Source organism: Canis lupus, chromosome 11 (genome assembly GCF_003254725.2).
Source record: "Canis lupus dingo isolate Sandy chromosome 11, ASM325472v2, whole genome shotgun sequence".
In the NCBI taxonomy this organism is placed as follows: Eukaryota; Metazoa; Chordata; class Mammalia; order Carnivora; family Canidae; genus Canis; species Canis lupus.
Window position 1 is genome coordinate 51,621,935 of NC_064253.1, and position 27,393 is coordinate 51,649,327.

General features: G+C 53.4%; 4 protein-coding genes across 14 annotated transcripts; 2 read left to right on the forward strand and 2 right to left on the reverse strand.

Annotated features, from left to right (window-relative positions):
- Positions 1–148: 148 nt before the first annotated feature.
- Positions 149–6,918, reverse strand: ARHGEF39 (Rho guanine nucleotide exchange factor 39). Of its 5 annotated transcripts, none has more exons than XM_025432870.3 (10): positions 6,736–6,918; positions 6,447–6,541; positions 6,068–6,188; positions 5,711–5,829; positions 5,080–5,150; positions 4,757–4,885; positions 4,334–4,563; positions 3,994–4,082; positions 3,768–3,818; positions 149–1,323 (listed from the first exon to the last, which is right to left on the reverse strand). In XM_025432870.3, the coding sequence occupies exons 1-9, from the start codon at positions 6,871–6,873 to the stop codon at positions 3,806–3,808; spliced, it is 1,005 nt and encodes a 334-aa protein (XP_025288655.3). In that variant the 5' UTR covers positions 6,874–6,918; the 3' UTR covers positions 149–1,323; positions 3,768–3,805. The 5 variants fall into 5 exon arrangements, with proteins under 5 accessions (XP_025288655.3, XP_025288653.3, XP_048972219.1 ...); XM_025432868.3 differs by having other exon boundaries at positions 3,768–3,821; positions 6,736–6,917; XM_049116262.1 differs by lacking the exon at positions 149–1,323 and adding an exon at positions 2,715–3,406 and having other exon boundaries at positions 3,768–3,821.
- CCDC107 (coiled-coil domain containing 107) lies at positions 757–3,161 on the forward strand. 4 transcript variants are annotated; one of them, XM_025432878.3, is made up of 6 exons: positions 757–892; positions 982–1,133; positions 2,383–2,446; positions 2,540–2,630; positions 2,712–2,836; positions 2,918–3,161. In XM_025432878.3, the coding sequence occupies exons 1-6, from the start codon at positions 787–789 to the stop codon at positions 3,121–3,123; spliced, it is 744 nt and encodes a 247-aa protein (XP_025288663.1). In that variant the 5' UTR covers positions 757–786; the 3' UTR covers positions 3,124–3,161. The 4 variants fall into 4 exon arrangements, with proteins under 4 accessions (XP_025288663.1, XP_025288665.1, XP_025288664.1 ...); XM_025432880.3 differs by having other exon boundaries at positions 2,724–2,836; XM_025432879.3 differs by having other exon boundaries at positions 2,386–2,446.
- A 4,565-nt stretch (positions 6,919–11,483) lies between the features above and the next one.
- CA9 (carbonic anhydrase 9) lies at positions 11,484–17,184 on the forward strand. The gene is made up of 11 exons (XM_025432860.3): positions 11,484–11,972; positions 12,789–12,818; positions 13,081–13,251; positions 13,420–13,562; positions 13,640–13,732; positions 14,780–14,846; positions 15,697–15,854; positions 16,058–16,202; positions 16,325–16,351; positions 16,776–16,857; positions 16,945–17,184. The coding sequence occupies exons 1-11, from the start codon at positions 11,570–11,572 to the stop codon at positions 17,009–17,011; spliced, it is 1,386 nt and encodes a 461-aa protein (XP_025288645.1). The 5' UTR covers positions 11,484–11,569; the 3' UTR covers positions 17,012–17,184.
- Positions 17,185–18,277: 1,093 nt separating this feature from the next.
- Positions 18,278–25,816, reverse strand: TPM2 (tropomyosin 2). 4 transcript variants are annotated; one of them, XM_025432875.3, is made up of 9 exons: positions 25,566–25,816; positions 25,040–25,165; positions 22,029–22,162; positions 21,814–21,931; positions 21,652–21,722; positions 21,133–21,208; positions 20,894–20,956; positions 20,667–20,736; positions 18,278–18,426 (listed from the first exon to the last, which is right to left on the reverse strand). In XM_025432875.3, exons 1-9 carry the CDS (start codon positions 25,677–25,679, stop codon positions 18,344–18,346), a joined length of 855 nt encoding a protein of 284 aa, XP_025288660.1. In that variant the 5' UTR covers positions 25,680–25,816; the 3' UTR covers positions 18,278–18,343. The 4 variants fall into 4 exon arrangements, with proteins under 4 accessions (XP_025288660.1, XP_025288659.1, XP_025288662.1 ...); XM_025432874.3 differs by having other exon boundaries at positions 18,278–19,479; XM_025432877.3 differs by lacking the exon at positions 21,133–21,208 and adding an exon at positions 21,445–21,520.
- Positions 25,817–27,393: the final 1,577 nt, after the last annotated feature.

Sequence of the window (27,393 nt, forward strand, 5' to 3'; positions counted from 1 at the left end):
AACTGAAAAAAAAGGATAAAGTGTGTTAAGCCACGAGAGAGAAGAGTTCAGCGGTGAATTAGTCCGCCTACGAGCATGGGAAGGACTGACTGCACTTCATGTTCCGAACGGCTACGCAGGAGCCGCACACGGGCCCGACGGCCTTCGCTAAAAATCAGCCGCGCTGAGAATGAGCCCCGTGTGGTTGGCGCGCACCAGGCGCGCTGCCTGCGTAACTAGATAGAGTTGACGGACGACGCCCCGCCACACGCCGCTCGGCTCCCCGCGGCAAACGGATCGCTTCTTGGCGGACGTTACAGTGCAAAGCAGGGAAAGTCAGCGTGCACGCGCACGCGGCACTCTCTGCCAAGGGTCCGGGGACTTTCCCCTAGGCGCAAATAAGGAACAAGTCCTCCGTCTGTAGCCTAGGAAACAGGCCTTCAGCACGCGCTGCGGGAGCCTGTGCATGTGCTGCACTTTTAAGGTCCAAGAGAGTACCCATTTTTTGATTAGGGTGAATAGGTTAGTGACATGAAAAATCAAATCCGTGTTCCAGCACAATTTTATAAGGTTATAGGCTTCTAGAAGCATTCTGGCTAATAGGATCCCTAAATAGATAAGAAATGATTTCATTTAAGAAAGTTGGGCCCAAGTCCTATGCTAATAAGCTGCCCCGCCCACACACCAAATGGGCGTGACCTCCCAGCGCGTCCTGGAGCGGGACCCACGCGCCGCCCCGCGTGCGCATGCGCACTGGGGCTCCCGGCCAACCTTGGCGCCGCCGGGGCCTTCATTCTGTGGTCCGCCATGGCGGGCTCGTTCTGGCTCGCAGGTTTGCTGGGGCTGCTACTTGTGTCGGCACTGCCCGGGGTCCTCGGAGACCGCCCCAGCCCCGACCTCCGGGCACAGCCAGGTATCAGCGAGGGCTGCTGGAGGGAGGCTAGGACTGCCCCAGGGTCCCAGGCCCCCGCTCTGCTGACCCGCCTCTGCCGTCCTCCGCAGGGGACCCCGCCCAGGTCGGCCCGGAGGCCAAGGAACCGCGGCGGCCGTCGCCGCCCAAGGACCAGCGCGAACGGGCCAGGGCGGGAGCTCTGCCTTTGGGGGCGCTGTACACCGCAGCTGTCGTGGCTTTTGTGCTGTACAAGTGTTTGCAGGTGCGGGACGACCAGGGGTGGGGATGCCCCGGGCCTCAATCTCCCATGGGGGCGCTATGGTACCGTGAACAAGACACATCTCTTCCGTCGGTCTGTAAAAACGAAGACCGTAGTAGTTCTTGACTCTCCAACACTAGGGGGTTATTTTGAGCATCCAGCGAGGTAGCAGCTGTGAAGAGCCGTTGGTAAACTGTCAACAAATAATGACCACCACATTTAATGCTCCCAACAGTCCAATGAAGAAGTTAAGTCATTTGCTCAAATGACTCACGCAGACCTAGTAGTAACTGGTAGGGCTGGGACTTAAACCCGGCAAGTAAGTGTCCGTGTTACATAAGTGTGGCTCCTGGTAAGATTCCAGTCTTGATACACTGTTGATTGCTATGGCCACAGTATTCAAGGCACCTGTCTTATGTTCTTAGAAAGGAGGCCTTGAGATACAAACTGACAGTACATTTTAGTGTATCGAAATGATTGAAATGGAAAGTGATACCTTCCACGGCTGTCTTCAACCCTGGCCCGACTACTTATTTGCATTGGGAAACACAAGGCTGAACCAATTTGGAGATATGAAATTAAAAGGGAGAGCTAATCATGATTCCAAATAGACTTGACAAGTTAGGATGAGGGACTAGATTTGATGGTGAAGTTTAAAGAGAATCGATAATAAACTCTATTTGTGGACCCCCATACTATCTGGAAGAAACTTAATTTAGCGGTTTAGTAGTTGAATAATAAAGTTCACTTGTGTATGGTGACAACCCACTTCCCCAGTCAATGCAAGGAACAGGCATTGCTTTGACCAGAGAAAACCATGTCAAATGAGCACTCACTGAATAAAATTGGTAATATTAAACCAGAGGAGACATGGAGAAGGGGAGTGAGCAAGGACTATCATCTTCAAATTCCTGAGTGGCTATCACGTTGAAAAGATCTTTGGAAGGCAACATAGAAGGTGTACAAAGGAAAAATTTTGGCTTTGTATACAAACCAACAGCCAGAGCTTTATCAAACTGGAGAGCTGCTCATTCCTGGGAGTATTTCATTAGACTGAATGACCATATATGTGGGGCATAGTGACATGTTGCTTCAGGTCCCAGGTGAGGAGCTAGACTAGATGTAATTTTGATTCTCTGAAGTAAAAACTCCATAGCTTTCTCTAATTGAAATTCTCCTCCTCCCCCTCTCACTGGCTTGGAGACTGAGGTGATGGGGAAGCTTGTTGCAGTCTAGCCCTCTCTTTCTACAGCAGGGGAAAGATGAGGCTGCAGTTCTCCAAGAGGAGGCAGGCAAGAAGGAATCATTGCAGTCAGGTAGGTTTTGCACAAGTCTGTGTTTGGTAGGGGGTCAGGGGGGCAGCAGAAGGTATAAATAACCATTGCTCTCCTTTTCTCCTTCACCCCCAGAGCAACAGCTGGCCCAGCTGACACAACAGCTGGCCCAGACAGAGCAGCACCTGAACAATCTGATGGCCCAGCTGGACCCCCTTTTTGAGCGGTAAGAGCAATGACCCTGTGGCCAGGGGAACTTGTGATAGGTGGAAGAGTGGGGGACAGAGATTAGGTAGCTGCTGAGTAGGTATTTCTACAGTGTGACTACCCTGGCTGGAGCCCAGCAGGAGCTTCTGAACATGAAGCTTCAGACCATCCACCAGCTGTTACAAGAGAGCAAGCCAAACAAGGGTGTGGACGTTCCAGAACCAGGTAAAGGGTTGGGAGGAGAGAGTCGGGTGGGGGTAGAGACTGTCTCTGAGATAGGAATATCCCTGATCTTTCCCGTCACAGAGGCCAGCATGCCCTTTCCTGAGGACTCATGTATAGAGGAGGAGGAGGAGGAGGCTGGTGACAGTCAGGCCTGGGAGGAGCCCTTAAACTGGAGCACAGAGACAAGAAATCTAGCTACTCCCTGGGAAGTGGAGCAGGGGCTAAGGAGAAGATGCAGCAAGGCTGTGGGAAGGACTGCAGGCACAGCCCCCGCCAAGGAGAAATGACAGCTGGAGGTTTAGTAAAACAGAGTCTGTTCTTGTGACTGGATAGTCCTGTGTGCTTTTTCATTCCAACTGGTCATACACACACCCATACTAGGTGCCCAAGAACAACTGGGCCTTCTTGAAAAGCTTCCCTTATTAGGATAAAAAGAGGCCACCTTCCAGTGTGAGAGCTGAGAGATAGAGGGAGCTCCAGCTCTTTTCCTTGTACTCCTGAGGCCACCATCATGCCAGCCTTCAGGGCACAAAAACCTCTCCTCATATCGTAGAGCTGAGACAGAAAAGCCTTTCCAAAAAGGGGAAGAAAAAAAAAAACATTTTACTAAAATCCAATGGAAAAATAAATTATAGAAAATGCATATAACATAAAAACATCCACGTTTACAAAGGTGCAGTCTTGATAAACAATCAGCCATAGAGCCAGCACCGAGGTGACCAGTCCTGAATCCCCTCATCTGTGTTGGAGGGGCTGGTTCAGCAGAGCTTCCGCGGGGTCAGACTCGGTTTCCTGATTCTCAGGGGCTGGTCACATGGGCTGCCATGGCTTGGTCCCAGGCAAACATGAAATGACCCTTCTCAACACCATGAAGGATCTGTTTCGTTTAGTTAGTGGTGGAGATTTCTCTGTACTCTTGACTTTGACCTACCCCTCAAGTATCCTGGGTTCTGGAATTTTAAGATTCTTCTAGTTCTTCTGACTGCTGTGGAGAGAAGACAGTCCGTTTAGGCACTGGCAAGAGCACTCTACTCAGACAAAATCACCTCTGGTATTGGGGGTGGAGTGGCCCAGCAGATGTAACACCTGAGACAGGATTAAACTGCTCCCTTCTCACCCACGGGCCTCTTCACAGCATTCTTCCTGAGGGAACTCACCTGATGGCCAAAGTCAAACTGTGGTGCCAGTGCAACAGCTCCTCCTGGTCAGTGCACATAAGCAGTAGCTTCTCGTGGGGAAAGGACAGCTAGGAAGAAATCACCTCTTAGTGCATGGCTCAGAAAGGTCCAGGCTAAAGCTGAAGCCCTTGCTGTTTCCATGGAGGGAATTCAGGGCTGATGTGAGAATTAGGCAGGAACAAACCCCAGGCCCCCTGCTATCTCAGTGCAGGTGGCTTAGTTCCTCTGAAGGAGGCCAAGGAGATACATGGGTACACAGGCATTTGAGATCTATTTTGAGCCTCTCCTACCTTACCTAGGGCTCCCACCTATGACTCACACTGAGCAGTCCACCACAGGGGCCTCCTGAGTGGCCAAAGACCCTGTGGAGTTGACACTGGGCCATGGGATAGAGGGCACGGCAGGCAAAGGTGCCACTCTGCAGCAGGTGCAGTGGGGGTCGAGGTTTGGCCATGAGGAGCACATCAGAGAAGAGGAAGAACATTCGGGGCCGAGGCTCCCCACGGGGAGGCACTACCAACAGCCAGCCCTGGCGCAGGAACCAGCGACCTGGGGGGGGGTGGGAGAGCTGTTATTCTGGGGCAGCTCCAGGACCAGGAGCCACGGGAACAGAAGGAAGGGGAGGCTGAGGAAATGGGGCGCATGTGCTGGCAATAGAGAAAAAGGAGGGCCCGAAAAGAGCAGTTTGAGGACGGGGTGGGGGTGAGGGGGCAGGGGGAGAGGAGGAGAGTGTGCAGACTACCTGAGGTGAGTCCTTTTGCCTGGCGGCCGCTGAGCAAAGCCTGAATGCGCCGGAGGTGCTGGTCATTCCTCTGTCTCTGACCAATGCTGTGGACTCTCTGGGCAGTCTCACTTATCAGCCGGGCAGCCCCTGGAACAACATCCCCCGCCTCCCTCCCAGCACAGCTTGGACTTTGGCTGACTGAGGGTGGTGACAGGCTATTCTGGAGGGGACCAGGGTGAGGGTGGAAGACAGAGACACACCAGACCTTGCTGGAGGTCAGATTCAAAAAGGGACGCAGGGGAGGCAGCCTCTCCTCAGTGTTTCAGGGAGCGAGAACGTACGTGTGAGCTGCTGGTGGTCAGGGCTGCTAGGAACTGTATTTTCAGCCAAAGCCATGACAAGATTCTCATACCTGGAATTAGACCGCTGGAAGTCCACAAGCGGAAAGCAGAGCTGGGCAGCATTCCCTCCGCCTGACATACAGAACGCTCCCCACACATACTTCAGTTGCAAAGCCAGGAAGGCTCTGCTTCTGATTGTGTCCCCCTCCTCTTTCATCTGAGACTCAGAACTTGGGCTCACACCACATGGCCCTCTTCCACCCCACACTGCAGAGTCAGCAACCTGACTGCAGGCTCCTTAACATCCCTCCCCCCCCCCCAACAGAAACCTAAGCTAGGCGGATCTCTCATCTCAACAAACTCTCCCACGCACCGTGCTTGTCACTAGCTCTATTACTGCCCCCCCCCCCTCACTGCAATGCAGAGTTCGACATTCCTAGCTAAGGGCCTGAGGCTACAGACCCCAGCTACTCCAGTGGGTTCACACTTAACCTTGCAAGAGGCTTTTTAGGAGCAGTTTGTCCCAGGAGAGAGGCAATGGGACAGAAGCCATAAACCCCACAAAGCTGAGAGTGGCAATCCTATAGACTCAGAAAAGAGAAGCTGGCTGAGGCCAGGTGAGTTTACTCACTGCTGGAGTCTCTGCAGAGGCAGAGGGAGCAGGTCCTGAAGACGAAGGCTCCCAAACTCAGGGCGGCCTTCCTGAAGTCGCACAAACCTCCGGAAACGTTTGTTCTTCTTTAGTTGCTCCTGGAGTGACGGGGAAAGGGTTGGCAGCCACAGAGAGAGAAGCCACTCTCTGTGTACACATGCTCAGCCCTCTGTAAGCTGTGTGCTCTTGAGAGAACCCCGACAGTGAACTCAGCACAGATGAGCGGGGGACCCACAGGGTGCTATGCATGTGGCAACAGTATGAAGTGTGGATCACTAGAGGAAGGGGCAATGCACAGGGCAAGAGGGGAAGCACTCGAGATTATCTCCAGGTTACCTGCAGGGTGGTCCGCGACTTCTCTGCGTTGGCAGCGAACTGGGTGTAGAGCTCAAGGTGAGGGCAGAAGCTTTCCAGCCCCTGTCCCCAGTGCCCTCCTTCAAGGTAGGGAAGCAGGTCTCTGCGTGGGTGAGGACAAAGACCGGTCCAACAACTACCCAAGCACCAGCTCATTTAATTCTCATAACCTTGCCCTGAAGGTAGTGCTATTACCCCCATTTTACAGATGAAAACTGAGGCAGGTGAAGGCACTGGGCCAAGACCACAGGTGAGGTAACTGGCAGGCTCCGCACAGGAGTCTGGGTCCCCCCACTCCAAGCTCGAGCACCGCCAGAGAGCAGGGCCCTGCCTCCCCTGACCCCGCGCCCCTTCTACTCACTGGCTGGCGCCGTAAATGAGCTCCCAGGGCCCAAACAGGGCGTGGCGCTCGGCCGCTCGCAGGGTGCCCTTGGCTCTCAGAATCCCCACGAAGTACTGCAGGAGGAGAACGCCGCTACCCAGGCTGCAGGGAGAGCGCGGACGCCGCGCCGCCAGGAACTGCGGAACGCCTGCGCGCTCTCCGTGCTGGCGGACAGCCCCAGGCCCGCGCGGCGCGGTCCCCGACCTCGCAGAGACCCTCCCGTCCCCTGGGGTCCCCGCCCCATACGGGAGGGCGAGCGCCGCCGCACCGTGGCCACCAGCCCCAGCTGTTCCTGGTAGCGCCGCTCGGTCTGCAGCAGCTCCCGGGCAGTGCAGGTGCGCTTCCGCTCCCAGCGGGCACGCTGCTCTTGCACCGGGCACCGTCCGCCGGCGCCCGACGTCTCCATGCCCAGCTGACCAGGCTTCCGGCCGCGGCCCGCCGGAGATTCAAATCCCAACCGCTCCGGGGGCGGGGCCGGCGGGAGGAGTGCGCCCCCTGGCGCCGGGAGGCTGAACGCAGGCCGGAGCGTGCGCCGGGGCCCGCCGACCCGCACCGAGTCTCCGCCGTTAAGGCCTCGCCCCGCCGCCAGGGCGGCGCTGTCGGGGCGCGAGGCCGGCTCAGGCAACGTCGAGCGGGGCAGGAGGGGTTAAGTCCCCCTGTGGCGTGGAGCGAAGTTGGGGCAGCCGTCTGGACCTCGAGTCAGGAGATTTGGGAGTGCAGACACCAGGGGGCCTCAGTGTCCCAGGTGTAAAATTAGGAAGGGGTCAATCATTATGGTATGTATTTTGTCCTGGGCCAGCGCCAAACTCTGGGGCACAATTGTCCCCACTGCTTTCACTACTAGGAAACCTCACAAGTCACAAGGTTTGAAATATTTTGGCCCTCAGACAGAAGTCAATAGGTTTTACGTTACTAAGCCGTTTTCTCTTTTCATACTGATCCCAAACCTGACAGCCAATTAGCATCTGGTCAGCAAACGTCAATAACTAACGTGGGGGGGGGGGGGTTGGAATTGCTGTAATTCTGGTCAAAGGCTAAAGCTTGGAGTCGATTAGTCTGTGCTACCCAAAGATAAACGGACCTGATCCTCCTTAGGTCTTTCGAAAAATTGGTAGTAGTCCTGGAGGGTAAATTGGCAGTGCCATTTTGTCAGTATGTATGAGAAGTCTTAAAATGTGCTTACTCTTATCCTAGCAATTCCATTTTTAGGGATGCATCCAAAGAAATAGATATGTGGACAAAAATATATATATCAGGATGGATTGTACGTGATGTTTGTAACAATAGGAAACTGGAAACCATCTAAATGTCCAGTGGTAGAGAATGGGCTAGGAAAGTTATGGTACAGCTATTTGAAGGAATAATATGAAAGCATTAAAAATTATGTAAAAAAAAACCCTATCAATATGGAAAAACACACAAAATATATTGCCAAGACCAAAAAAAGCAAGGCTAACAAAGATGTTTGTACAATATGATCCCATTTATGTATAGCATACATAGGACTGGAAGGATAAACAATCAAGAGGTTGTGGTTGTTATCTCTGGGTGATGGGATTGAAGTTAATGCACTCTACAAATATTTTTTTTAAGCACCTAATCCAGGCCAGGCACAAGATCACTGAGGTTAAAAGGGTGATTGGGACAAATACAGTGCTTTTTAAATTTTCCTTATGTTTTTCTGCTTTTCTCAAGTTTTGTGCTTAAGCATGAATGCATTACTGTTTAATTAGGAAAAAAAATACTATTAAACACCAAAATGTTAAGAAACCTTCAGGCCTTGCATTCCTACCACAGTGAACTCCTAAGAATTTGGACCCCAAGACAAGAACCAGAGTACTGATAGGGTTCTGAAGCCCCTCTAGCTCTCTGACATTCTAAGAATTCTAAGGAGAAATGCTGGACTTAGATCAGGGAAAAACAATATGGAGAGTTGGAGGTGGAAAGAGAAAGTTTGGGTGAGACTGTACCTTGGACTCAGGTTACAAGGAAACTGGTGATAACCTTGTAGGCCAACTGGTTATACTGTCTCAAGTGAATGTGGGGCAGTCCACACTAAGGGTTCAAGGGTGGAAGGGGGCACATAATCCCATAGTAGTCAGTATCACCATGAGTCTCTTCTGCAGCCCTGGGATGAGCAGAAACATGGCCCTAAATGCCTGAAGACACAGACTCTAATGACCAAAGAGTTGGCTATAAACGCCACAGAGGTGATGCATTAGGCAGGGTGTGCCCCAGTCAGTTGGTCCTGAGGACACCATGTCCCAACCTGGGGAAGGTCAGGGAACAAGACTCTGGGAACTCAAACCTGTTTTAGAGTTTGGCAGGCTCCCAGCTGCAAAGGCAAGACCCAGGGTCAGAGTCTCTATTCCCCACCCAGACCAGAAACACACACACACAGAAACAGAGCACTTATGAAAGAGCACCATGGAGAATGGCGTTTGGAAAATTAAAAGACTGAAACAGAGACACCTGCACATAGACACAGATCTGGGCTCTGAAATACTAAAAGCAAGTGAGATGGCAGGCAGATGTGTGGACATAATAGAGCACTGCAGAGAAGTGTACCAGGGGATCCTGACAGAGACCTAAAAAGGAAAACGATGGAAATAGGAAGAATACTTGGAAAGAGGGAAAATGAAGTAAAGCTAGGATGGATCTTGGAGAAAGATCTCTGCACATACAGACTCCAGACTCCACTTAGCGTGGGGCTTCTGTCTTCTGTGCTTTCCATGACCTCTTCCACCTCAACTAGATTAGTCATTACCATATTCTGTCTTGTCCAGGTCTGTCCGATTCAGATATTACCATGTACCTTCCATATGTCAGTGTCTAACCAAGGTGCTGACATCACCACTGACCCAGACAATGAGCTGATCTTCTACATTGCACACTGGATCAGATTTCCATGGATGGCTCTTAATTTGACTCCAGAAATAGCAACCTAGATTGTTAGGCTGACTGCCTCCCTGGAGGATAGCATTTATTCAGCTCTGTGCAAGTTTTGGTATGAAGTATGACAGTTAACCTGACAAGGCAGATAATTTGGGGTGCCGTAAATACATGACGTCATGCTTTTGGAACAGATGTGGTTTGACAAACACAAGTCATTGACAATGAGCTCCCTGAGGGCAGGTTTGGTTATTCAGTCAATTTGGTTTTTCTCAAGTCCTGGCAAGGTGATCTGCAGAGAGATAAATGCTCAATAATGGTTGGTGAATAAAAGACTTAATCAAATACTGGACCCTGCCCTTAATGGAGCTCAAGACTATTAGAGCAGATAAAATGTCATAAATCACTATAATATAAGTTGGATGGTGGGCAAGGTTATTAGCAAGTGCAGGCAAAGAATTGTGGTGGTTCAGCGGCACCAGAAATCTCTTCCATGGTAGAGAGTGGAGGAGGTGGCATTTGAGCTGAGTCTTGAACCATACAAGGGATTTAGACAGAAGAGAGAGTAAAAATCATTAACAGGGTAGTGGGTACACAAGTACCCATTCATGACAGTGGAGGCTGGCTGGGGCATTCAAGTGGGGTCCTTGGGCCTCAGCTCTGCCAAGCATTTATCTCTTTAGATAAGAGATCAGTAGAGTTCCTGGGGAGGAGTGAGGTAGCAGGAGCCACCCTGAAGCTAGGGGCTAGTTCTCAACAAAATTAGAAATACTTCAATATATTTCTCCAATCCATACAACCATATGGGTGCATATCTACTGAATGTTAGCCCCAGCTAGGAACTTCCTGAGATGGTCTTACTTTCTTCTGGTTTGTTGAAACCATAGGGACCTTACTATAATGTGAGCTACAGAACAGAAGAGGCTGTCCTCTAGTTCAATGCTGCATCCCTATGGCTTAGAACAGTTCTTGGAGGGTTGGAGGAGGCTCAATAAATGTTTCTCAAATGAACAGGCATACTGGGAACCCCAAGTCCATTCTTGGGGTCCTTTCACTCTTCTCCTTGCCCCTGCTCTCCCCCAGCCCTCAGCACAACCTAATATGAGAATTGGATTCCGTCATTCTCCTGCACAAGATATCTGATGCCTTTCCTTTGCACAAAATCCCATTCTCCACCTTGTTTTTAGCAATTGAACTGCTTCTTTTTCAAAGCCCTGATCATATTTTGCCTACTTCTGTATTACTTTCTTAGGCAGAATTAATCTCTTTCCCCTGAATATTGTGATAGTGTTTGCCCTCACTCACTAGACAGTGAGATCCTTAGGACAGGGACTGTGTCTTATTCATTTCTATACCTTTAGTCCATAGTCTAATGCTGGACATAGTAGATGCTAAATAAATATTTGTTAAATATAAGACTGAATGGTATTCCCAGCAGTGAGAACTAGATGAACAAAGGGGGTTAAAGGTCTGGGGGAAAAATTAATACTTTAATTTGGCTGGAGTATGAGGGAGAACAGTAGGAAGCAGCTCCCCCAACAAGCTCTAGTCAACTACAGGAAGAAGATGGGCAGGTGGAAGCCAATGAAGGTTTTTGAGAAGAGGTGTAACATGATGAAAAATAAATTTACTTTAAAACATCACCGTTCCTCTCCTATATACACTCAGTTTTTCATTTATACTCAGATTTGCCTCCCATCTACCTATCTGTCCACCCACTCCCAGGCTTCCCCAGCAGCTTGTCCTACCCCTTTATCTGGTCTGTGGCTCGGCCAGGGATATATTCATGGGCTGCTTCCCTCTCAGCCAGAGGCTGTGCGGGCCCCAGCTCCCTGTCTTTCCCCTTCTCTGCCTGGGGCTGGGAAGCAGGCCAGGGTTAGCTGAGGCTGGCTGGTGAGCAGCTGGGTGGTGCCAGGGAGAGCCTGTGTAGTGCCAGGTGGTGCCTTGGGTTCCAGGCTGAGCCTATGACCCTGATAACCTCCTGCCTGTGCATATACCTGCCTCTCACACCCACCCCCATCCAGGCTTTGGTATCGGGGAAGGGGCACAGGGCCAGGCAGACCCACGGGACTTTGGCTCCATCTCTACAAAAGGGCCCTCTGTGAGTCAGCCTGCTCCCCTCCAGGCTTGCTCCTCCCCCACCCAGCTCCTGTTTCCAATGCACGTACAGCCCGTACACACCGTGTCTGGGACACCCCACAGTCAGCCGCATGGCTCCCCTGTGCCCCAGTCCCTGGCTCCCTCTGTTGATCCCAGCCCCTTCTCTGGGCCCTGGTGTGCAACTGCTGCTGATCCTGCCACTCCTGGTTCCTGTCCATCCCCAGAGCCTGTCCCGGATACAGGGGACACCCGGGTTGGGAGGAGATTCATCTGGAGAGGATGATCAATTGGATGAGGAAAACCTACCCAGTGAAGAGGATCCACATGGAGAGGAGGACCCGCCTGGAGAGGAGGATCCACCTGGAGAGGAAGACCCACCTGGAGAGGAGGACCCATCTGGAATGAAGACTGAACCAGGAAAAGAGGACTCTCTGAAGTTAGAGGATCTACCTACTGTTGAGGCGCCCAGGGACACCCCAGGCTCCCAGAATAATGCCCACAGGCACAACAAAGGTAAGTGGTCATCAGCCCTCCAAGTCTAGGCTCCAGGAGGCTTGTCCTCCAGGTGCTCAACCCTAGCCCAGGCAGGGATTATTCAGCGAAGGAAAGGAGCCTATACACTGACAGTAGCCTTTCCCATCCCCTTGGGATCTCATGCCACTAAACACTCCCCTCCCCCCTTTCAGAGCTAGAAGGGGATCTGTGAGGAGACCAAAAAGCACAGATGGAGAGAGGTGAGCAGGAAGAGATGAAAAAGAAAGGCGGAGGTTGGAGAGGAGAGAGAGATGAAGGAAATGGAAAGAGATATGAGGAGAGAAGAAAGAATATGAGGGGAGAGAAGAAAGACGGTAGCAGGGTGGGTAGCAATGGAAGAGCCAGGAGGGCTTGTAGAGATCACCGCATCCCCATTCTACAGATGAGGAAAGCGAGACTTAGGAAGAAGGAATAGTAAGTAGGGGAACCTGGTTTTTTGACTGAGAAACCAGGAGACTCAGAAATGAAGAACCTTGGGAAGGGAGTTGGAGACAGGGAGAAAGGGAAGAGGGTCTATTGTTTTGGGCCTGGGGACCAAACCCCTTTCCCCACCCCACCCCCCACTTTACAGACTAAGACAAGGCTGCAAACTGGTATCTCTGGGGCCTGTAGGATCTTTGATCTACCAAGCTATGGTGTTATGTTTGGTTGCAGTCTGTTGTGCTTTATACCTGGCCACGTAAGGCATTCCCGTTACCCCCTATGCCCCTGTCAAGGAGGGGAACGCACTTCCTTCTGGCCGCTGGGGAGGGACTGGGCTTAAATATCGGCTTTCCGTCCTTCTCACTTATGCAGGGGATGACCACAGTCATTGGCGCTATGGAGGTGAGACACCCACCCCCTGCACACCCAACCTGGGCACCCTGCTCTGCCGACCTGACCCCCCAGAACTTTGGTTCCCGGGCGTCCCACCCACTGCACCCGCCTGCCAGTCCGCAGCACGGCCCGCTGCCCTCTCGGTCCCCAGCCCCGATCTCTATTTCCCGCCCGATGCCTTCTCACTCCACCCTCTCACTTTTTCTACCCCGCTTCCCTAACCGGCCCTGATCTTGTCACCAGACTTCCCGTCCACACTCTCTCGCTCCAGGAGACCCGCCCTGGCCCCAGGTGTCCCCAGCCTGCGCGGGCCGCTTCCAGTCGCCCGTAGATATCCGGCCCCAGCTCGCCGCCTTGAGCCCGGCGCTGCCCCCGCTGGAGCTCCTGGGCTTTGAGCTCCCGCCACTCCCAGAACTGCGCCTGCGCAACAATGGCCACACCGGTGAGGGGGGTCTCGCCGCGGAGCCGCCCGGGGGGGCGGAGCCTGTCGGGGGACGCGCCGGGGCCGAGAGCCGGGGGCCCGCCCGCCACGCTCGCGCCTGGCGGTTAGACACCCCCGACCCCACCCCCACCCCGCCACCCCCTGGCTCACCTGGCTCTTCCCTCGCAGTGCAGCTGACCCTGCCTCCGGGGCTGGAGATGGCCCTGGGCCCCGGGCGGGAGTACCGGGCCCTGCAGTTGCACCTGCACTGGGGGGCCGCGGGCCGCCCGGGCTCGGAGCACACGGTCGACGGCCACCGTTTCCCAGCCGAGGTGAGCGTGCGGCGGCGAGGCCAAGGGGGACGCTGGGCCGGGGGTCTTGCCCTCTTCTACCCTCCGTTTCTCTCCAGATCCACGTGGTTCACATCAGCACTGCATTTGCCAAAGTTGAGGAGGCCTTGGGACGCCCGGGGGGGCTGGCCGTGTTGGCCGCCTTTCTGCAGGTACCAGCGCTGGACGCCCCTATTCCCTGCTTCCCCACGCCACGCCCCAGGGCTCAGTGTAGCTTGACCCCGGAGACCCCATCCTAACACACTCACCCTGGCACCTGGCAGGCCTCATTCACTCATTAATTCATCCAACACGCACTGTGAGCCAGGCACTGAGCCACACAAAGGACTCAGAAACCCTGGCTCCTTGACTTAAGGAGCCCACAGCCGGTGGAGGCAGCTGACAATGAAAGGCACATACGGAGGGCACATACAGAGCAGAGGTGGTCAGAGGAAAGTTCCCGGAGGTCAGACTTGAAGCCTGCAGTAGTGGGAAGGAAAGGGAGATATTCCATGTAGAGCCAACATTATATGTGGACTATGATACACTCAGGGAATGGCAGGTGGAACAGAAGGGACACGAGGAAGAGGAGTTTCTTAAATACTCCTATAACTCATAATTTCCACTCTGTGAAATGCAGTAAAGCCTAGAGAAATATTTAGTGACCTCTTTGGGACCTGTAACAATCAGGGCTACCTACATAGTGATTAGAAGAGACTAGTAAAATGCAGGGATGATGGGGAGATACCTTCTAGGCTCAGTCACTGCCTAACTGACTCTAGCGCCAGCCTCACAGTACAAAGTTCAGAGAAGGCATCTGAGATAGGATGTCCTTGCTCCAAAACTCAAACACATGAACTCTTAAGGTGAATGTAGAGGAAATGAGAATACAAAGTTATTATGGTTTTCTGTGGGGAGACCATGAGTGTGTATGTGGAGGTAGGATCAGTGAGACTGGAAAAGATAGCAGGACCCAGGTCACAGTCAAGTGGCCCATCTTCCTGCTTCTCCAATTTGCCATTGAAACCAGCCCACCAAACAGGTTAGGTCAGTAACCTGCTAGAGTAAATCGACCAAGTAGTAATACACAAGATTTTATGTTCTCTCAGCATCCTCAGAGCTGAGAAACGGGAGGAGTATGCAAAGCCCACCTCACCTTCAGGCCTCCAGCCATAGCCCTAGATGCCTATAAGAACCTGTCTTGTACTGTCATTTCCCAGGAGGGTCCAGAAGAAAACAGTGCCTATGAGCAGTTGCTGTCACATTTGGAAGAAATCACTGAAGAAGGTGAGTTTGTTGGTCTGGCCACTGTCCTCAATACCCTTGTTCATAAAGAACTGTCCTTGGGAAGTCTCAGGAGTGAGAATGGATGATCAGCTCCCTCCCACAGGAAGGGAAACAATGTGTGAAATGACTGACTATGACCTTGACAATAACTATAAAGCTGAGCAGAGGCCCACAAGCTTTATGGCTCAAAACCAAGACAGACAAAAACCCCACCTAACCCCCCCCAAAAAAAACCCCAAACCCCACAAAACCCAAAATCAAACAAAAACCAATGAGACACAAAACAAGACCAAAAAAAAAAAAAGTGTTTGAAATTTCAGAGGTTGAGTCTGGAGCAAAAATATTTCTGAAAACGATTTCTCCTTAATAAGCATCAAATATTTTAAATTTGTACTTTTGTTGGGAATATTTCCCTTCTCAGCCATCTGAGTTATTTTAAATCTCACTACTCTACTTACATTTTACTGAACTAGAGGAACTGTGCTTTTGAGTTTTTGTGTGTTTTTTATGGTTTCAAATGTCTATATTTGTTTACAAGCTATTCAGCTCATTTTCCCTTTTGATTCATTTGGGCTTAAATCCATAGTGTAGCTTGTTATCATAGTATGCAAAGTAAGAATGAAGACTCAGGGAGGACCTAGGGAGAACTTCTTTCACTCTGTGAAGACTCATGGCACTTTCTTATGAGTTATGTCTTGTGCTGAGTTATGGGAAGGGACACAGTGAAGAAAGAGGTGGTCTCAGGAAGTTGCATCAGCATGGCTTCTGGGAGATGAAGTTGTACCCCTATACCCCAAAGCTTTGGAGAGAAGCAATCTAGGTGGGATTCCAGCATAGGTCCTCTCCACAGACTCAGAGACTTGGGTCCCAGGACTGGATGTATCCGCGCTGCTGCCCTCTGACCTCAGCCGCTACTTCCGCTATGAGGGGTCTCTAACCACACCCCCCTGTGCCCAGGGGGTCATCTGGACTGTGTTCAACCAGACAGTGAGGCTGAGTGCTAAGCAGGTGGGGCTGGGGCATGGTGTCGACACGGGATGTGGGGGAAAGGGGTATAAGGATGAGATCAAGGTGCATAAACAGAGGAAGCGGCCATATGGGGGAAGTGGGGGACATAGCGGGTGAAGCCCTGGGTGCTGGCTGTGAATAGGCCTGTGACTCTTTCATTTTCTTGTCATGAGCCCACTCCCACTATCTACTGACCTCCCTAGCTCCACACCCTCTCTGGCTCCCTGTGGGGACCTGATGACTCTCGGCTACAGCTGAACTTCCGAGCCACACAGCCTTTGAATGGGCGAATAATCGAGGCCTCCTTCCCTGCTCAAGTGGAGAGCAGCCCCAGGTCTTTTGAGCCAGGTGCAGCTTTGTGGTGACCCATATTGCCATGTTCCCTCCCCCCCCCCCACCCCAGGTCCCTCATCCTCCCATGTCACTGGTAGTCACAGCCCTTGGTTCTAATGTGTCTTTTTTCTCTTCAGTCCACCTGAATTCCTGCCTTGGTGCTGGTGAGTCTGTGCCCCTTCTCTGGCTCCTGACGCCTTGGTATCATTTAGCCCCAGGGGTAGGACCACCTCTACCCACTCTCCTTTTCTGAAGAACAGACCTCCAACCCCAATAAGACAGTGTCAGATCAAGGGGGAGGGGATACTCCTGTTGTCCCCAGAGCAAGTTGGTTAGAATGAAGCTCCGGGACTCTCTTAGCTTCTTCCTTCCCAAACAGCCTCTTTTATTTTGTTTTTAGGTAAGAAAAAAAGGTGCTTATCTTACTCCTTGTGTATCCACCCCCATCCCTTTGCTGACCTCTTTTGGATTCTAACACTGAGGGCAGCTGGAGAATCTGGGGGTCAGAGGTGGGGGATACACTGAAGCAGGCTGAGGGAATCCTACAGACTCCTCTTCACTTTGAGGCAGCCTCTCCTCTTCCTCCAGGTGACATCCTGGCCGTGGTTTTTGGCCTCCTCTTTGCTGTCACCAGCATCGCCTTCATTGTGCAAATGAGAAAGCAGGGAAGGTATACTTATCCTCTTCCTCAGGCACTGCCCCACCTAGCTGGATGCAAATGAGCTCATCTTTCTGATTGGGCTTTTGTGTTGTGCAGACTCCGGAATGGGACCAAAGGGAATGTTAGCTATCACCCAGCAGAGGTCACAGAGACTGTTGCCTAGAGGCCTTGGAACTTGGAGAATATGCAGAGAGAAGCCAACCAGAAGAATCTGAGGGGGAGCTGGAGACTTTGTCCTTTCCTACCCTTTATACCACTTCCTTTTTAAGGTTCAAAATTTTTTTTTTAAATAAATGTTTCTAATAAAATATATGGAAGGCAGCTTTGTTCCCTAAATCAGGAGGATGGTGTATTTATTTCCTATTGCTGCTGCCTTTAACAAATTACCACAAACTGAATGATAATGCAAATTTATCCTCTTAGAGTTCTGGAGGTCAGAAGTCCAAAATGAATCTTCTGGGCTGAAGTTAAGGTGTCATAAGGGCTGGTTCCTTCTGGACACTTTGAAGGGAGGCGGTTTCCTTTTCCAGGTTCTAGAAGCCAAGCATACCTTGGCTTGTGGCCCCTTCCTCAGATCACTCCAGTCTCCTGCTTCCATTGTCATGTCTTACAACTGCCTTGGGTCTTACCTCCCTCTTGTAAGAACCCTTGTGATTACAATTAGACCTGTCTAGATAATTTAGTATACTCTCCCAATTTCAAAATCCTTAGGTCAATCATGAAATTCCTTGTCCCACGGAAGGTAACATTTCACAGGATTAGGGTGTGGACATCTTTGATGGGGGGCATTACTGCCTAGCACAGATGGGAAGGGGGCATAAGTGACTTGGGGCCCCTGGGGTGGCTCAGTAGGTTAAGCATCTGCCTTCAGCTCAGGTCATGATCCCAGGGTCCTGGGACAGAGCCCAGCTCAGCAGGGATCTGCTTCTCCCTCTCCCTCTGGTTCTCTCTCAAGTAAATAAATAAAAATCTTAAAAAAAAAAAAAAAAAAAAAAAGAAGTGACTGAGGTCGAATGGCTGGGGGCATCCACACAGCAGTCTGTGTCTGGGTAAGGCAGGCTTAGCCTCTAGGCTTAAAATCATAGTGCGGCTTTGGGGCTTTGACCCTGCTCCAGTAAAATCTGTGTAGCTTTGCAGTTTTGCCTTCAGATTGTGTTGTCTGGCAGCTCCTTTGCCCTGAGGGTAGTAAGGGCCCGGATGTTCCCCCAGCCCCGAGGGGCCCTCTCTGTTTCACACAGCTCGTTCACAACCCTCAGTGAACTCAGGGCCCCCACCCCTCGGCTCCCTTAGAAAAGGAAGTCCTACAGTGGAGCATGGACCAGGCTCTGCTCACTCCTTTGTTCTCCTCGGGCATCCTCTCCGCTTTTCCACTTTGTAAGACTACCACCACCATCGCCAACACCAGAGAGAGGCTGAAAGGGCCCTGTGATGCCAGTAACATCCACTTTATTGCGTTGGGGTGGCGCCGACAGCCCGGCTTGGAGCTGAGCCACCCTCACAGGTTGTTGAGCTCCAGCAGGGTCTGGTCAAGAGTCTGGTGAATCTCCACGTTCTCCTCCTTGGCACTGGCCAAGGTCTCTGTGAGGAGAAGCAGCACGTGAGGAGGGGAGAAGGAGGAGGAGACAGGCTGGGAGGGGGGTGGAGGCACAGGGAGACCTGAGCATGAAGGGATCGGAGAAGCCCGAACCAGGGGCAAATGGACAGACTAACTGAGACATACACAGAGACCTCCCTGAGGGCTTCAGGGGCCTAAGGGTGGGATGGGGAGGCTGAGTCATTAACTAATTCACCTCCTTCTTTGGAAGGTTTAAGAGAGTTGGAAACAAGAGGAAAGACAAAGACTGAGCCAGAAAAGGGTGGGCCAGACAGACAGACAAGACCCAGGCAGAAAACAGACCTGCAGCGAAAGCCCCATGTCGGCATCCAGTGTCTTCCCAAACCTCACCCCAGACCTCCCACCACCACCTGGCCCTTCCTCAGCACCTCCCCACCTGGCTCCCTGCCAGCCCCCTCTTTCTCCTGGAACTGCAGCAGGGTGCTGTGAGGTCAGCGACAGGCCTGGGTGCCTGGGTGAACACAAGAGCGAGGCTCTCAGAGGTGGTAGAGGGCCCACGGGGATTGACGGGTAGTGTGTGCCCACGTGCAGCAGCAAGACAGTGATAGACGGGGTGGGGGGTTCTGTGTGCATTACAGTGTTCTGTGGGTGAGCTCAGTATGGGGGGTTGTCACAAGATTGGGGTTGTCTGCAAAAAAGCCAGGATCTCTGTGGGGGTGATGGAAGTGCTCTCTGCAGGGCAGGAAAACAGCACCGAGACCAAGGTGAGTTTATTAAGCAGCAGAAAGAGGTAGAGGCTGGAGGGTGGAGTGGGTGGATAGAAGGTTGAAGCAAGTGCCAAGGTGGGCGGCAAGTGCGGTTGGAGCTCTCCAAGGCTGCACCCAGCCTGGCTGCACGATGCTGGCCATTCTGTGCCTCCTCTCTGCCCCCTGCCCACAGAGAGAATGGAAAGGGAGGAGAGAATGGGCTGAGGGGGCCACATTGGCGTGGGGCTCAGAGGGAGGTGATGTCGTTGAGTGCGTTGTCCAGCTCCTCGCTGATAGCCTTGTACTTCATCTTCTGTGCATAGACTTCATCTGGGGGGGGTTCAAGGGAGGGGGGCCAGGTAGGAGTGTGGGGAGAGGGAATGGAGGGAAAGAGGAAAGGAAGGAGAGAGGGTAATGGAAAGAGAATAAGAGTCAGAGGTGGACAAAGATGGAGTGAGAGAAATAGACCAGAGAACAGGCTGGACAGCCATGAGGGCTCCTTCTTCCCCTCTCTGTACCCCTGTCTTTTTTTGTTTTTCTCTGTAGCCCAAATCGGTTCTTCCCCCTCTGGAGCTCCTACCTTCCCCAGGGACATGGGGGCACAGTGCTTTGAATAAGTGGGAGTGCTTGCTTCAAGGGGAGGGTGCTAGAGCCGGAAAGGTCTAAGGTCCTAAAGTTTGGAGATAAAATTATGGCTTGCCTGAGAAGGCTGGAAGCACAAGAAGTGGGAATTTCGAAAGTGAAAGGGTTATCATAAAATAAGAAAATACAGTTTAGATAGGAAGGACATTTTTGCTACTAATGAGAAACAGCCACAGATTGGCAAATATACCTGGGTGTTTGTTTTCATCAAATCTAGCTTAAAATAGTATTTTCCATTAATGTCATGAAAACATAGATATTAAATCAAATCCCTCTATACTTAATAAAAAGATCTTTGTGATATAGTGTGTATTGTGTTGCACCTGAAGACAGAATTGTCTAGGGCAGTGGTCTGAGGACCAGCAGCATTGCCATCATCAGGCAGCTTGTCAGACATACAGATTCTTCAAGCCCAGAGTCAGCAATCACTTTGAAGTAGGATTCAGGAATCTGTGTTATAAAAATTCTCAGGCAGCCCAGATGGCTCAGCACTGGTTTAGTGCCACCTTCAGCCCAGGGTGTGATCCTGGAGTCCCACGTCAGGCTCACTGCATGGAGCCTGCTTCTCCCTCTGCCTGTGTCTCTAATGAATAAATAAATAAAAGCTTAAAAAAATAAAGTTTAAAAAATAACTAAAAATTCCCTGAGGTGTTCTCATATGCACTCAAGTTTGAGAAGCACTGGAGTTGGCATGCTGCAACCAGATGCGAGTACTTGAATGGTGGGCACAGCTCCTGGAGCTGCTGGAGTCCTAGGTGGTCCAACACTAATTTATCCAGGACAAATGCAATGGGAAAATAAGGGACAGATGTACAGTCATGGGCAGCATGGACCCACTTAAAGAGGTTTGGGGGTACAGGGGAGTATCCCTTTACCTTCCAGGTCATCGATGGTCTTCTCCAACTTTGCCACAGACCTCTCGGCAAACTCTGCTCGGGTTTCAGCCTTGGCGTAAAGGTAAGAGGGAGGAATGACAAAAAATTCGGCCCTTCCAGTCAACCTCTCCTCTTCCATCCCTATCCCCAAAGTTCTTGCCATAGGCAGTCTCTCTGGCAGGGACAGGGGGGCTCGAGGGGAGAGTGGGGACTGGAAGGACTCTCACCTCTTTTAGCTTCTCCTCCAGCAATTTGATCTCCTCTTCATATTTATCTTCTTTGGTGGAATACTTTTAGGGACATACACATACCATCAGTAGATTGCCCCCATAAATCTTTCACTCCACTGAGCCCACAGGCTACTCCTGATCTTGTCTCCAGGGAACACCAAGCCCCTCCCTGCCTGGGCCCATCACCTCCCTCCCCTGCAGGACCCCATCCTCACTGGCCCTCTACCCCCTTCTACCTTGTCCGCTTGGGCTTCCAGAGATTTCAAGTTGTTGGTAACAATTTTCAGCTCCTCCTCTAGGTCCCCACATTTACTGTAGGGGGTGTGTGGCAGGGGAGGGGGGATGTGAGGGCACAGTGTGGGAGACAGTGGAGATGGCACAGTGAGGAAGGGGTGGAGGAGAGAAGAGAAGAGCAGAGTTGTGAGAGTGACAGCAGGCAGAGTTTGTAAGCCCAAGGCCCTTCCCAACCCCCAACAGGTGAGAGAGCAGCCTGAGACTGGGAAGCAGGTGAGCTAAAAGAAGGCACCATTGCCCAGTGAGGTCACTACCTCCTCCTCTGAGGCCATCAGGGACTTGAGGGCCTGGTCCATGGTTCGGAGTTCCTCCTCCAGCTGCCTGGCTCGGCTGGGGGCAGCAGTTAGGGGTCAGAGGACAGGACCTGTCCCTATGGCCCCAAGCCTGGGAAACTGCCTCCCACTTGCCCCAGAGCCACGGGACCAGGCTGAGTTTCATTTGCCATCCCCGGGTAGCCTTACCTCTCAGCCACCTCTGCTCTCTCTTCTGAGCGCTCCAGCTCTCCTTCTAGGATCACCAGCTTCCTGGCCACCTGGGGAGAAAGGGACAGAAGAAGAGCCCTGGTGAATGGCTGGGAGTATCTGGGGATTGAGAGGGAGAAGGAAGTGGGGTAGGGCTGTCACCTCCTCATATTTGCGGTCTGAATCCTCAGCGATGTGCTTGGCCTCCTTCAGTTGCATCTCCTGCAGCTCCATCTTTTCCTCATCCTTCATGGCTCGGTTTTCGATGACCTTCATTCCTCTGAGAGGCAGGGAGAGGGGGCGGAAGTGGGGTCAGGACCAGCAGAGACAGGCTGCCTGCCCCTCCCCGACCCATCCCTGGGAGGCCCCCAGCCCACCTCTCACTCTCGTCAGCTGCCTTCTCAGCCTCCTCCAGCTTCTGTAGGGCTGTAGCCAGGCGCTCTTGCGCCCGGTCCAGCTCCTCCTCTACCAGCTGAATGCGGCGGTTCAGGGAGGCCACATCTGCCTCGGCCTGTGGGTCAAAGGCCAGAAGTCAGAGGGGCTTTGTCTGCCTTGGATGAGGATCAGAGAGGTTCCAGAGGCTGGTAAGATTCTTGTCAGAAAGAATCTGTTTCCTAGCTTCCAGACTTTGTCTATTTTTCCCCCTAACCAGCCATCTTCTATTCAGACTCTGTACTCCCAGCCCAAAACATGCATTCCTTAACGAGCTCCACTCCCCTGCTTCAGGGACTCTTCTAGCACGGTGCATGGTTATTTTCCTGATAGTTATCTGCAAGTCCTTCTGCGTCGCTGAAAGCACTCCAGTGCTCAGACCAGGTTTGAGGAGCCCTGACTCCTCCAGGGCAAAGCCTGGCTCAGCTAAGGGGTGAGGAAAATCAGGCCAACCAGATCGCACCACTGCTAAAAATAGCCAATCACAGAGTTAAGCTCTGTGATGTCACTGGCTGCCAGGCAGACTCCCAGCGAGGGCCTCAGGAGGCTCTCTGGCCCAGAGGAGATACTGGAGGCTGTAACAAGGGGCTTCTTGCCCAGTGGGAGGCAGCTGGAGGTGGTGCAGGGCAGTGTGAGTGATACATATTCAGCCCCTGACCTGCAATATGGAGGCAAAACTTGGAGGTTTGGGGGATGGTCCATGGAAAATGATACCTTCCGAAAATGAGAGGGCAGAGCCAAGATGGGCCTCCCATGAAGGAAAGTGAGGGAAGCAATGCAGTTTGGTGTTAAGAGCATCGGCTCTGAGTCAGACTGCCATCTGTGAGCTCACTCACTCGACACTTGTGTGACCTTGGACAACTTATTTCATCTCTCGAGGCCTCGGATTCTTCCTTTGTAAATTTTAAATCTGAGTTGACACAAGCAGTTCCTCCTCTGTAGGCTGTTCTAAGATAACACAGCACTTCTAATAATCAACAGGACCGGTGGGAGGCTTATAAAACTAAACAGGCTCTCTAGCTCCATGCTAGGTCCACTGAAATGAGATCTCCAGGGCAAGAGCTTGGAAATCTCTTAAATTTTTTTTTTTTTTTAAGCTTCCAGGTGATTCTGATGATAAGCCAAGTTTGGGAAACAATAAAATAATATGCAGAAAGCACCTGAGCACATTGCCTGCAGAATCTGCACTCCATAAATGTTAGGTTATCCCTGTCTCTCCCTCAGAGACAACGACCTCGAGATTTAAGTTGGAAAGGAGAAAGGGCCAGTGTAGGGAAGAAGTGAAAGCAGGAAGGGATGGGTGGCAGCCCTGGGGGCAGAGGGTGTAGGAAGCAGGTCCTGGGTGGTACGCTACAGCAGGAGAAACACAGCACCATATATAGAAAGTAGTAGCTTGTCCTCCAGGTGCTTTAGGCCACCTAGAGTGGCAAAGGCCATCGTGGGCAGAGGGCCAGATGACTCAGTGTGGAAGGATTCTGGGGACAGCGCTGGGGGTTGGGAAGAATGACCCTGGGAGAACCTTAGGGGTCCACTCTAGAGAATGATGAGACTCTATAAAAGGAAAGCCCTCTTTGTGATAGTAGGAGGACAAATGGCTCTGAAGAGTCTGAGAAGTCCTGGGGTCCTCATCACAGGACTGATATTTGCCATTTTCTGCTTCTCAAGCTCTTCCTGGTTATGGATGCTGCTCTCCAACTATAGGATAGGCACTACTGTCCCTACTGGATAAACATGAAGAGAGAAGGGGGAAACTGAGGCACGGTGTGAGTGAAGTGCGGTGTTCAAGGTCATACAATAAGTCCGGGCAGTGTTTGCTATTGACTCCTGGCACTGCTGCCCTGAGTCCCCAGCTCTGTCCTCGGCCTCCCCTCCTCCCCTCCAGCCCCCACCCAGCTCCTTGGGTTTCCAGTCCTGCCTCCAGCTGCACTGGGCCTTAGTTATTTATAGAGCGTCAGATGCCCAGGGCTGTCTTTGCTAGCAGCTGTAGGTCAGTTCCCTCCCAAGTGCCAGGGCTGGGGGAGAACCAAAACCAAGCCTGGAGGTCAGAGAAACCAACCTGGGGTGGGGGTTGGGGAACATGGGTAATGGTCAACATAAACAGTAATGTCATCTCAGATCTCAGATGTTCAGACATACTTTTGCTAATCCTCCCATATCTCCAATTATAGGCTCGTTTTAATCCTGGATGGAAGGCAAGTGGGGAAACTGAGGCAGAGAACAGTACAAGTATCATATGCAAAGTCATATGGCTATTCCCCAACCTCAAGGTGGGGGTTGGGAACGGCAGAAGACAGAGAAGTCTGGCTAGGGGATGTGAGGTGGGCAGAGAAATCTGAGCAAACAGGACCTGCTAAGGTGGCTGCCTTGGCATTTGTGGTCCTGTCCCTCTGCCCTGTGGCCTGGCCTGGTCTCAAGGCTGACAGCTTAATGAGGGTAAATGAGGGGCCATTAGAACCTGAGCTGGGTCCCAGTGCACAGCAGGGCTGCTGGAGCCAGAGGTCAAGGCCCGGGAATTTCTAATGGCCCCCCAGGGGTGTAACTCAAGTCAGATCCCATCTCTGGATTCCTCTCCCCCCTCCTACCCAATAGTACCTACACCCATACCCCACAAATGGAGCTGCAGCCTCTTCTCCACTTCCAGCTAGAGGATTAATTGAGGTAGATGGTAAATTCTTGTACCACCCACCCCCTACGATGACTCACTGCTTGATCACTGTACATTCTAAGAGCTGGAACCAAATGGAGTTACAGGGCTGTCTTCTGGGGGAAGTGGTGGGTGGTTTTGATTTACCCACTGCCTTAGATTAATTGTGCAAGCTTGCCCTAGCCTGGGTTTCTGAGAGGAAACCATTTCTGTGCTGGTGCTGGGGATGTCCAGGTCCTCTTTCCCCTACTTCCCCGTGTCTGGGACCCCCTCCCAGTGCACTCTCCCACCCTACCCTGGGTCCGCACTCACGTCGGTGGCCTTCTTCTCAGCCTGCTCCAGTTTTTCCTGGGCGTCCTTCACCGACTCAGAATACTTTTCCACCTCATCCTCTGTTCCTTTCAGCTTCTTCTGGAGGGCCTGCTGCTCCTCCTCCAGCTGGGGGAGAGAGGCCTTGGTTAGTTGGGCCCTGAGGTCAGGAAGGAGGCAAGGTTGTGTGAGGGAGATATTAAAAGATATTTAGGGGCTGTCAGGAAGGAAGCAGGATAGTAGGGGAAAGACAGTGCAGCCAGGGGTGTTGAAGGGGACCTGGTAGGACAGAAAGCTTCCAGCCTCCCAAAGCTGGGGCTGCCCCTGCTTTGCAGGGGCAGGTGTGGAAATTGGGGGATTGCAGCTCCCTAGGCTATGGTGGGTGAGATTAAGTGTGGCTTTGGTCAGGTCCCTGATGGTACTGGATGGGTGAGCCTGGGACTGCAGGCCTCAGGCTAGGGGGCACAGGGCAGGGCCTACCCCTCCCTTGTTGGGGAGGAGGGGGCTGCGCTGGGTCCGGGGCCCCCACCTGCTTGCAGCGGTCCTCAGCCTGCTTCTTGTCGGCCTCGGCCTGCTCCGCACGGTCGATGGCATTCTCCTTGTCCAGCTTTAGCATCTGCATCTTCTTCTTGATCGCGTCCATGGCTGCGGTGGGGGGCGGGCCGGCCGGCGGGCAGTGCGGACGGGACGAGCTGGGCTGGCTGCGCGGACTGGGCGCACGGGTGGCGGGCGAGGAGGACCAAGCCGGACTGGGATGTCCCAGCCGCGCGGGCGCCTAAAAGGCTGGGAGGGACCGGGCGGAGCCGGGGGCCGGGACCCTCCCCCATCGCGGCGCAAACCTTGTAGGGGCAGAAGCGCAGCCTGGTGGGGGGGCGGCGGCCGCCCCCTGTGCCCACCCCCTCGGGACCGCCCCCCTCGGGGCTCCTCCCCTCCCCCACCCCCAGCCGTCGGAAGGTAAAAGGAGCCGGTACGGTCCGCTGGAGAAACCCTGGCCCTGCGGAGGGGAGGGGACCGTCGGGCTGGGGGCTCTGCGTTTCCTCTGAGTGACAGCCCGGCGCAGTGGCAGCTGCGGCTGGGGCCCCTGGGGCTATTTCGGGGCGTGAGCTCACGGCAGCTGCGCGGGCGCAGGGACCCGCGTGCCCCCCTCAGCTGCAGCAGCCGCTGCCCTTAATTTAGAAGTTTCCTGTAAATCCCCCTGGATTAAATGTCTCTTGGGAGGCGGGGCTCCTCCGTGGTTCGAGTACCTCAGTTTACCCTGAGTCCCAGACTCTGGGTCTGCGTTACCGACGTGGTAGTGACAGCGGTGAGTCTCACCGGGGACTTGGGGAAACTGAGGCAGGAGGGGATTTTTTTTTTTTTTTTTTTTTTCCCCCCAGAGCCCCGGCCCAGTGCGGAGCGGGGTCCGGCCTGCTGCCCCCGGAGGGCGGGCCTGCCCTCCCTTCCCCTCGCTTCCCCTCCCAGCCCCTGCCCCAGGAGCCAGGGCCCCTCCTCTACGGTGGCGGGGCGCCTAGGTACCCAGCTCCGCACCCCGCCCGCCCTGCCCCCACACGTGCCCCGCGTGTTTTCCGGGTGGCTCGGGCCGGCGCGGCGCGCTCCCGCCCCCTCCCCTCCCCTCCCCTCCCCCTGCCCCTCCCCCGCCCCTCCCCCCGCCCCGCTTTCCCGGGGCCCCGGCCGCCCCGCCTCCCCCCCTTCTCCCTGCGGACTCTCCCGTCTCCTCCTGCGGGCCAACTTTACGCCAAAATTTCTTTTCTGCCCTTTTTTGGGCCGTTTCCCCGTGGGGAGGCGGGGCCGGCCTGGGGCGGGGAAGGCGGGGGGCGAGGGGAAGAGTTAGGGAGCCCCGGCGTCGGGAGTCGGGGGCGGAGGCGGCGGCCGGGCCCGGGTCGCGCGCGTGAGGCGCGGGGCTGCCCGTTTCGGTTTTCCCTCGGGTGGGGGGGAGGAAGGGGAGGGCCGGCTCGGAGGAGGGGGAAGGGGAGCCCGGGCGGAGGAAACGCGGCGGCCGCGGTTCGCCTGGCTCCGCTGAGGCCGAGGCGGGCTGGCTTTGGCGGGTGGGGTGGGAAGCGTGGGAAGCGTGGGAAGCGTGGGCGCTGGGCCCGGGCCGCGGGGGACGGGGTGCGGAACTGTGTTCAGACCCGCTTAGCTGCCTGCTTGCTACACGTGGAACAACTTGACCTCGCAGTGTTCGTTCCAGCCATTTCCCTGCTCCCCCAAACTCGTGGGAGACCCGTCCACCCTCCCAGCACCCAGTGCTAAACCCCTGGGGGCTTCCAAGCGCACCCCCGTCCCTCAGTTTCCACAGCCACTTAATGCTGCGGTTACATCGCCTCCACAGGTCCCTCCGCCAGGTCTCTGGGGTTGCC

What these genes read in the sequence shown, in the direction of transcription:
- CCDC107 (XM_025432878.3), top strand. Translation starts at nt 787, where the DNA reads ATGGCGGGCTCGTTCTGGCTCGCAGGTTTGCTGGGGCTGCTACTTGTG. An exon ending in TGCTGTACAAGTGTTTGCAG is followed by an intron (nt 1,134 to 2,382) that starts GTGCGGGACGAC and finishes CTCTTTCTACAG; the next exon opens with CAGGGGAAAGATGAGGCTGC. An exon ending in GAAGGAATCATTGCAGTCAG is followed by an intron (nt 2,447 to 2,539) that starts GTAGGTTTTGCA and finishes CTTCACCCCCAG; the next exon opens with AGCAACAGCTGGCCCAGCTG.
- ARHGEF39 (XM_025432868.3), bottom strand. Translation starts at nt 6,873, where the DNA reads ATGGAGACGTCGGGCGCCGGCGGACGGTGCCCGGTGCAAGAGCAGCGT. An exon ending in AGTCGCGGACCACCCTGCAG is followed by an intron (nt 5,830 to 6,067) that starts GTAACCTGGAGA and finishes CCGTCACTCCAG; the next exon opens with GAGCAACTAAAGAAGAACAA. An exon ending in CCTCTGCAGAGACTCCAGCA is followed by an intron (nt 5,151 to 5,710) that starts GTGAGTAAACTC and finishes GTCTAATTCCAG; the next exon opens with GTATGAGAATCTTGTCATGG.
- CA9 (XM_025432860.3), top strand. Translation starts at nt 11,570, where the DNA reads ATGGCTCCCCTGTGCCCCAGTCCCTGGCTCCCTCTGTTGATCCCAGCC. An exon ending in TGCCCACAGGCACAACAAAG is followed by an intron (nt 11,973 to 12,788) that starts GTAAGTGGTCAT and finishes TCACTTATGCAG; the next exon opens with GGGATGACCACAGTCATTGG. An exon ending in TGTTGGCCGCCTTTCTGCAG is followed by an intron (nt 13,733 to 14,779) that starts GTACCAGCGCTG and finishes GTCATTTCCCAG; the next exon opens with GAGGGTCCAGAAGAAAACAG.
- TPM2 (XM_025432875.3), bottom strand. Translation starts at nt 25,679, where the DNA reads ATGGACGCGATCAAGAAGAAGATGCAGATGCTAAAGCTGGACAAGGAG. An exon ending in CTGAGGACCGCTGCAAGCAG is followed by an intron (nt 25,166 to 25,565) that starts GTGGGGGCCCCG and finishes TCTCTCCCCCAG; the next exon opens with CTGGAGGAGGAGCAGCAGGC. An exon ending in GCAGCTGACGAGAGTGAGAG is followed by an intron (nt 21,932 to 22,028) that starts GTGGGCTGGGGG and finishes CCTGCCTCTCAG; the next exon opens with AGGAATGAAGGTCATCGAAA.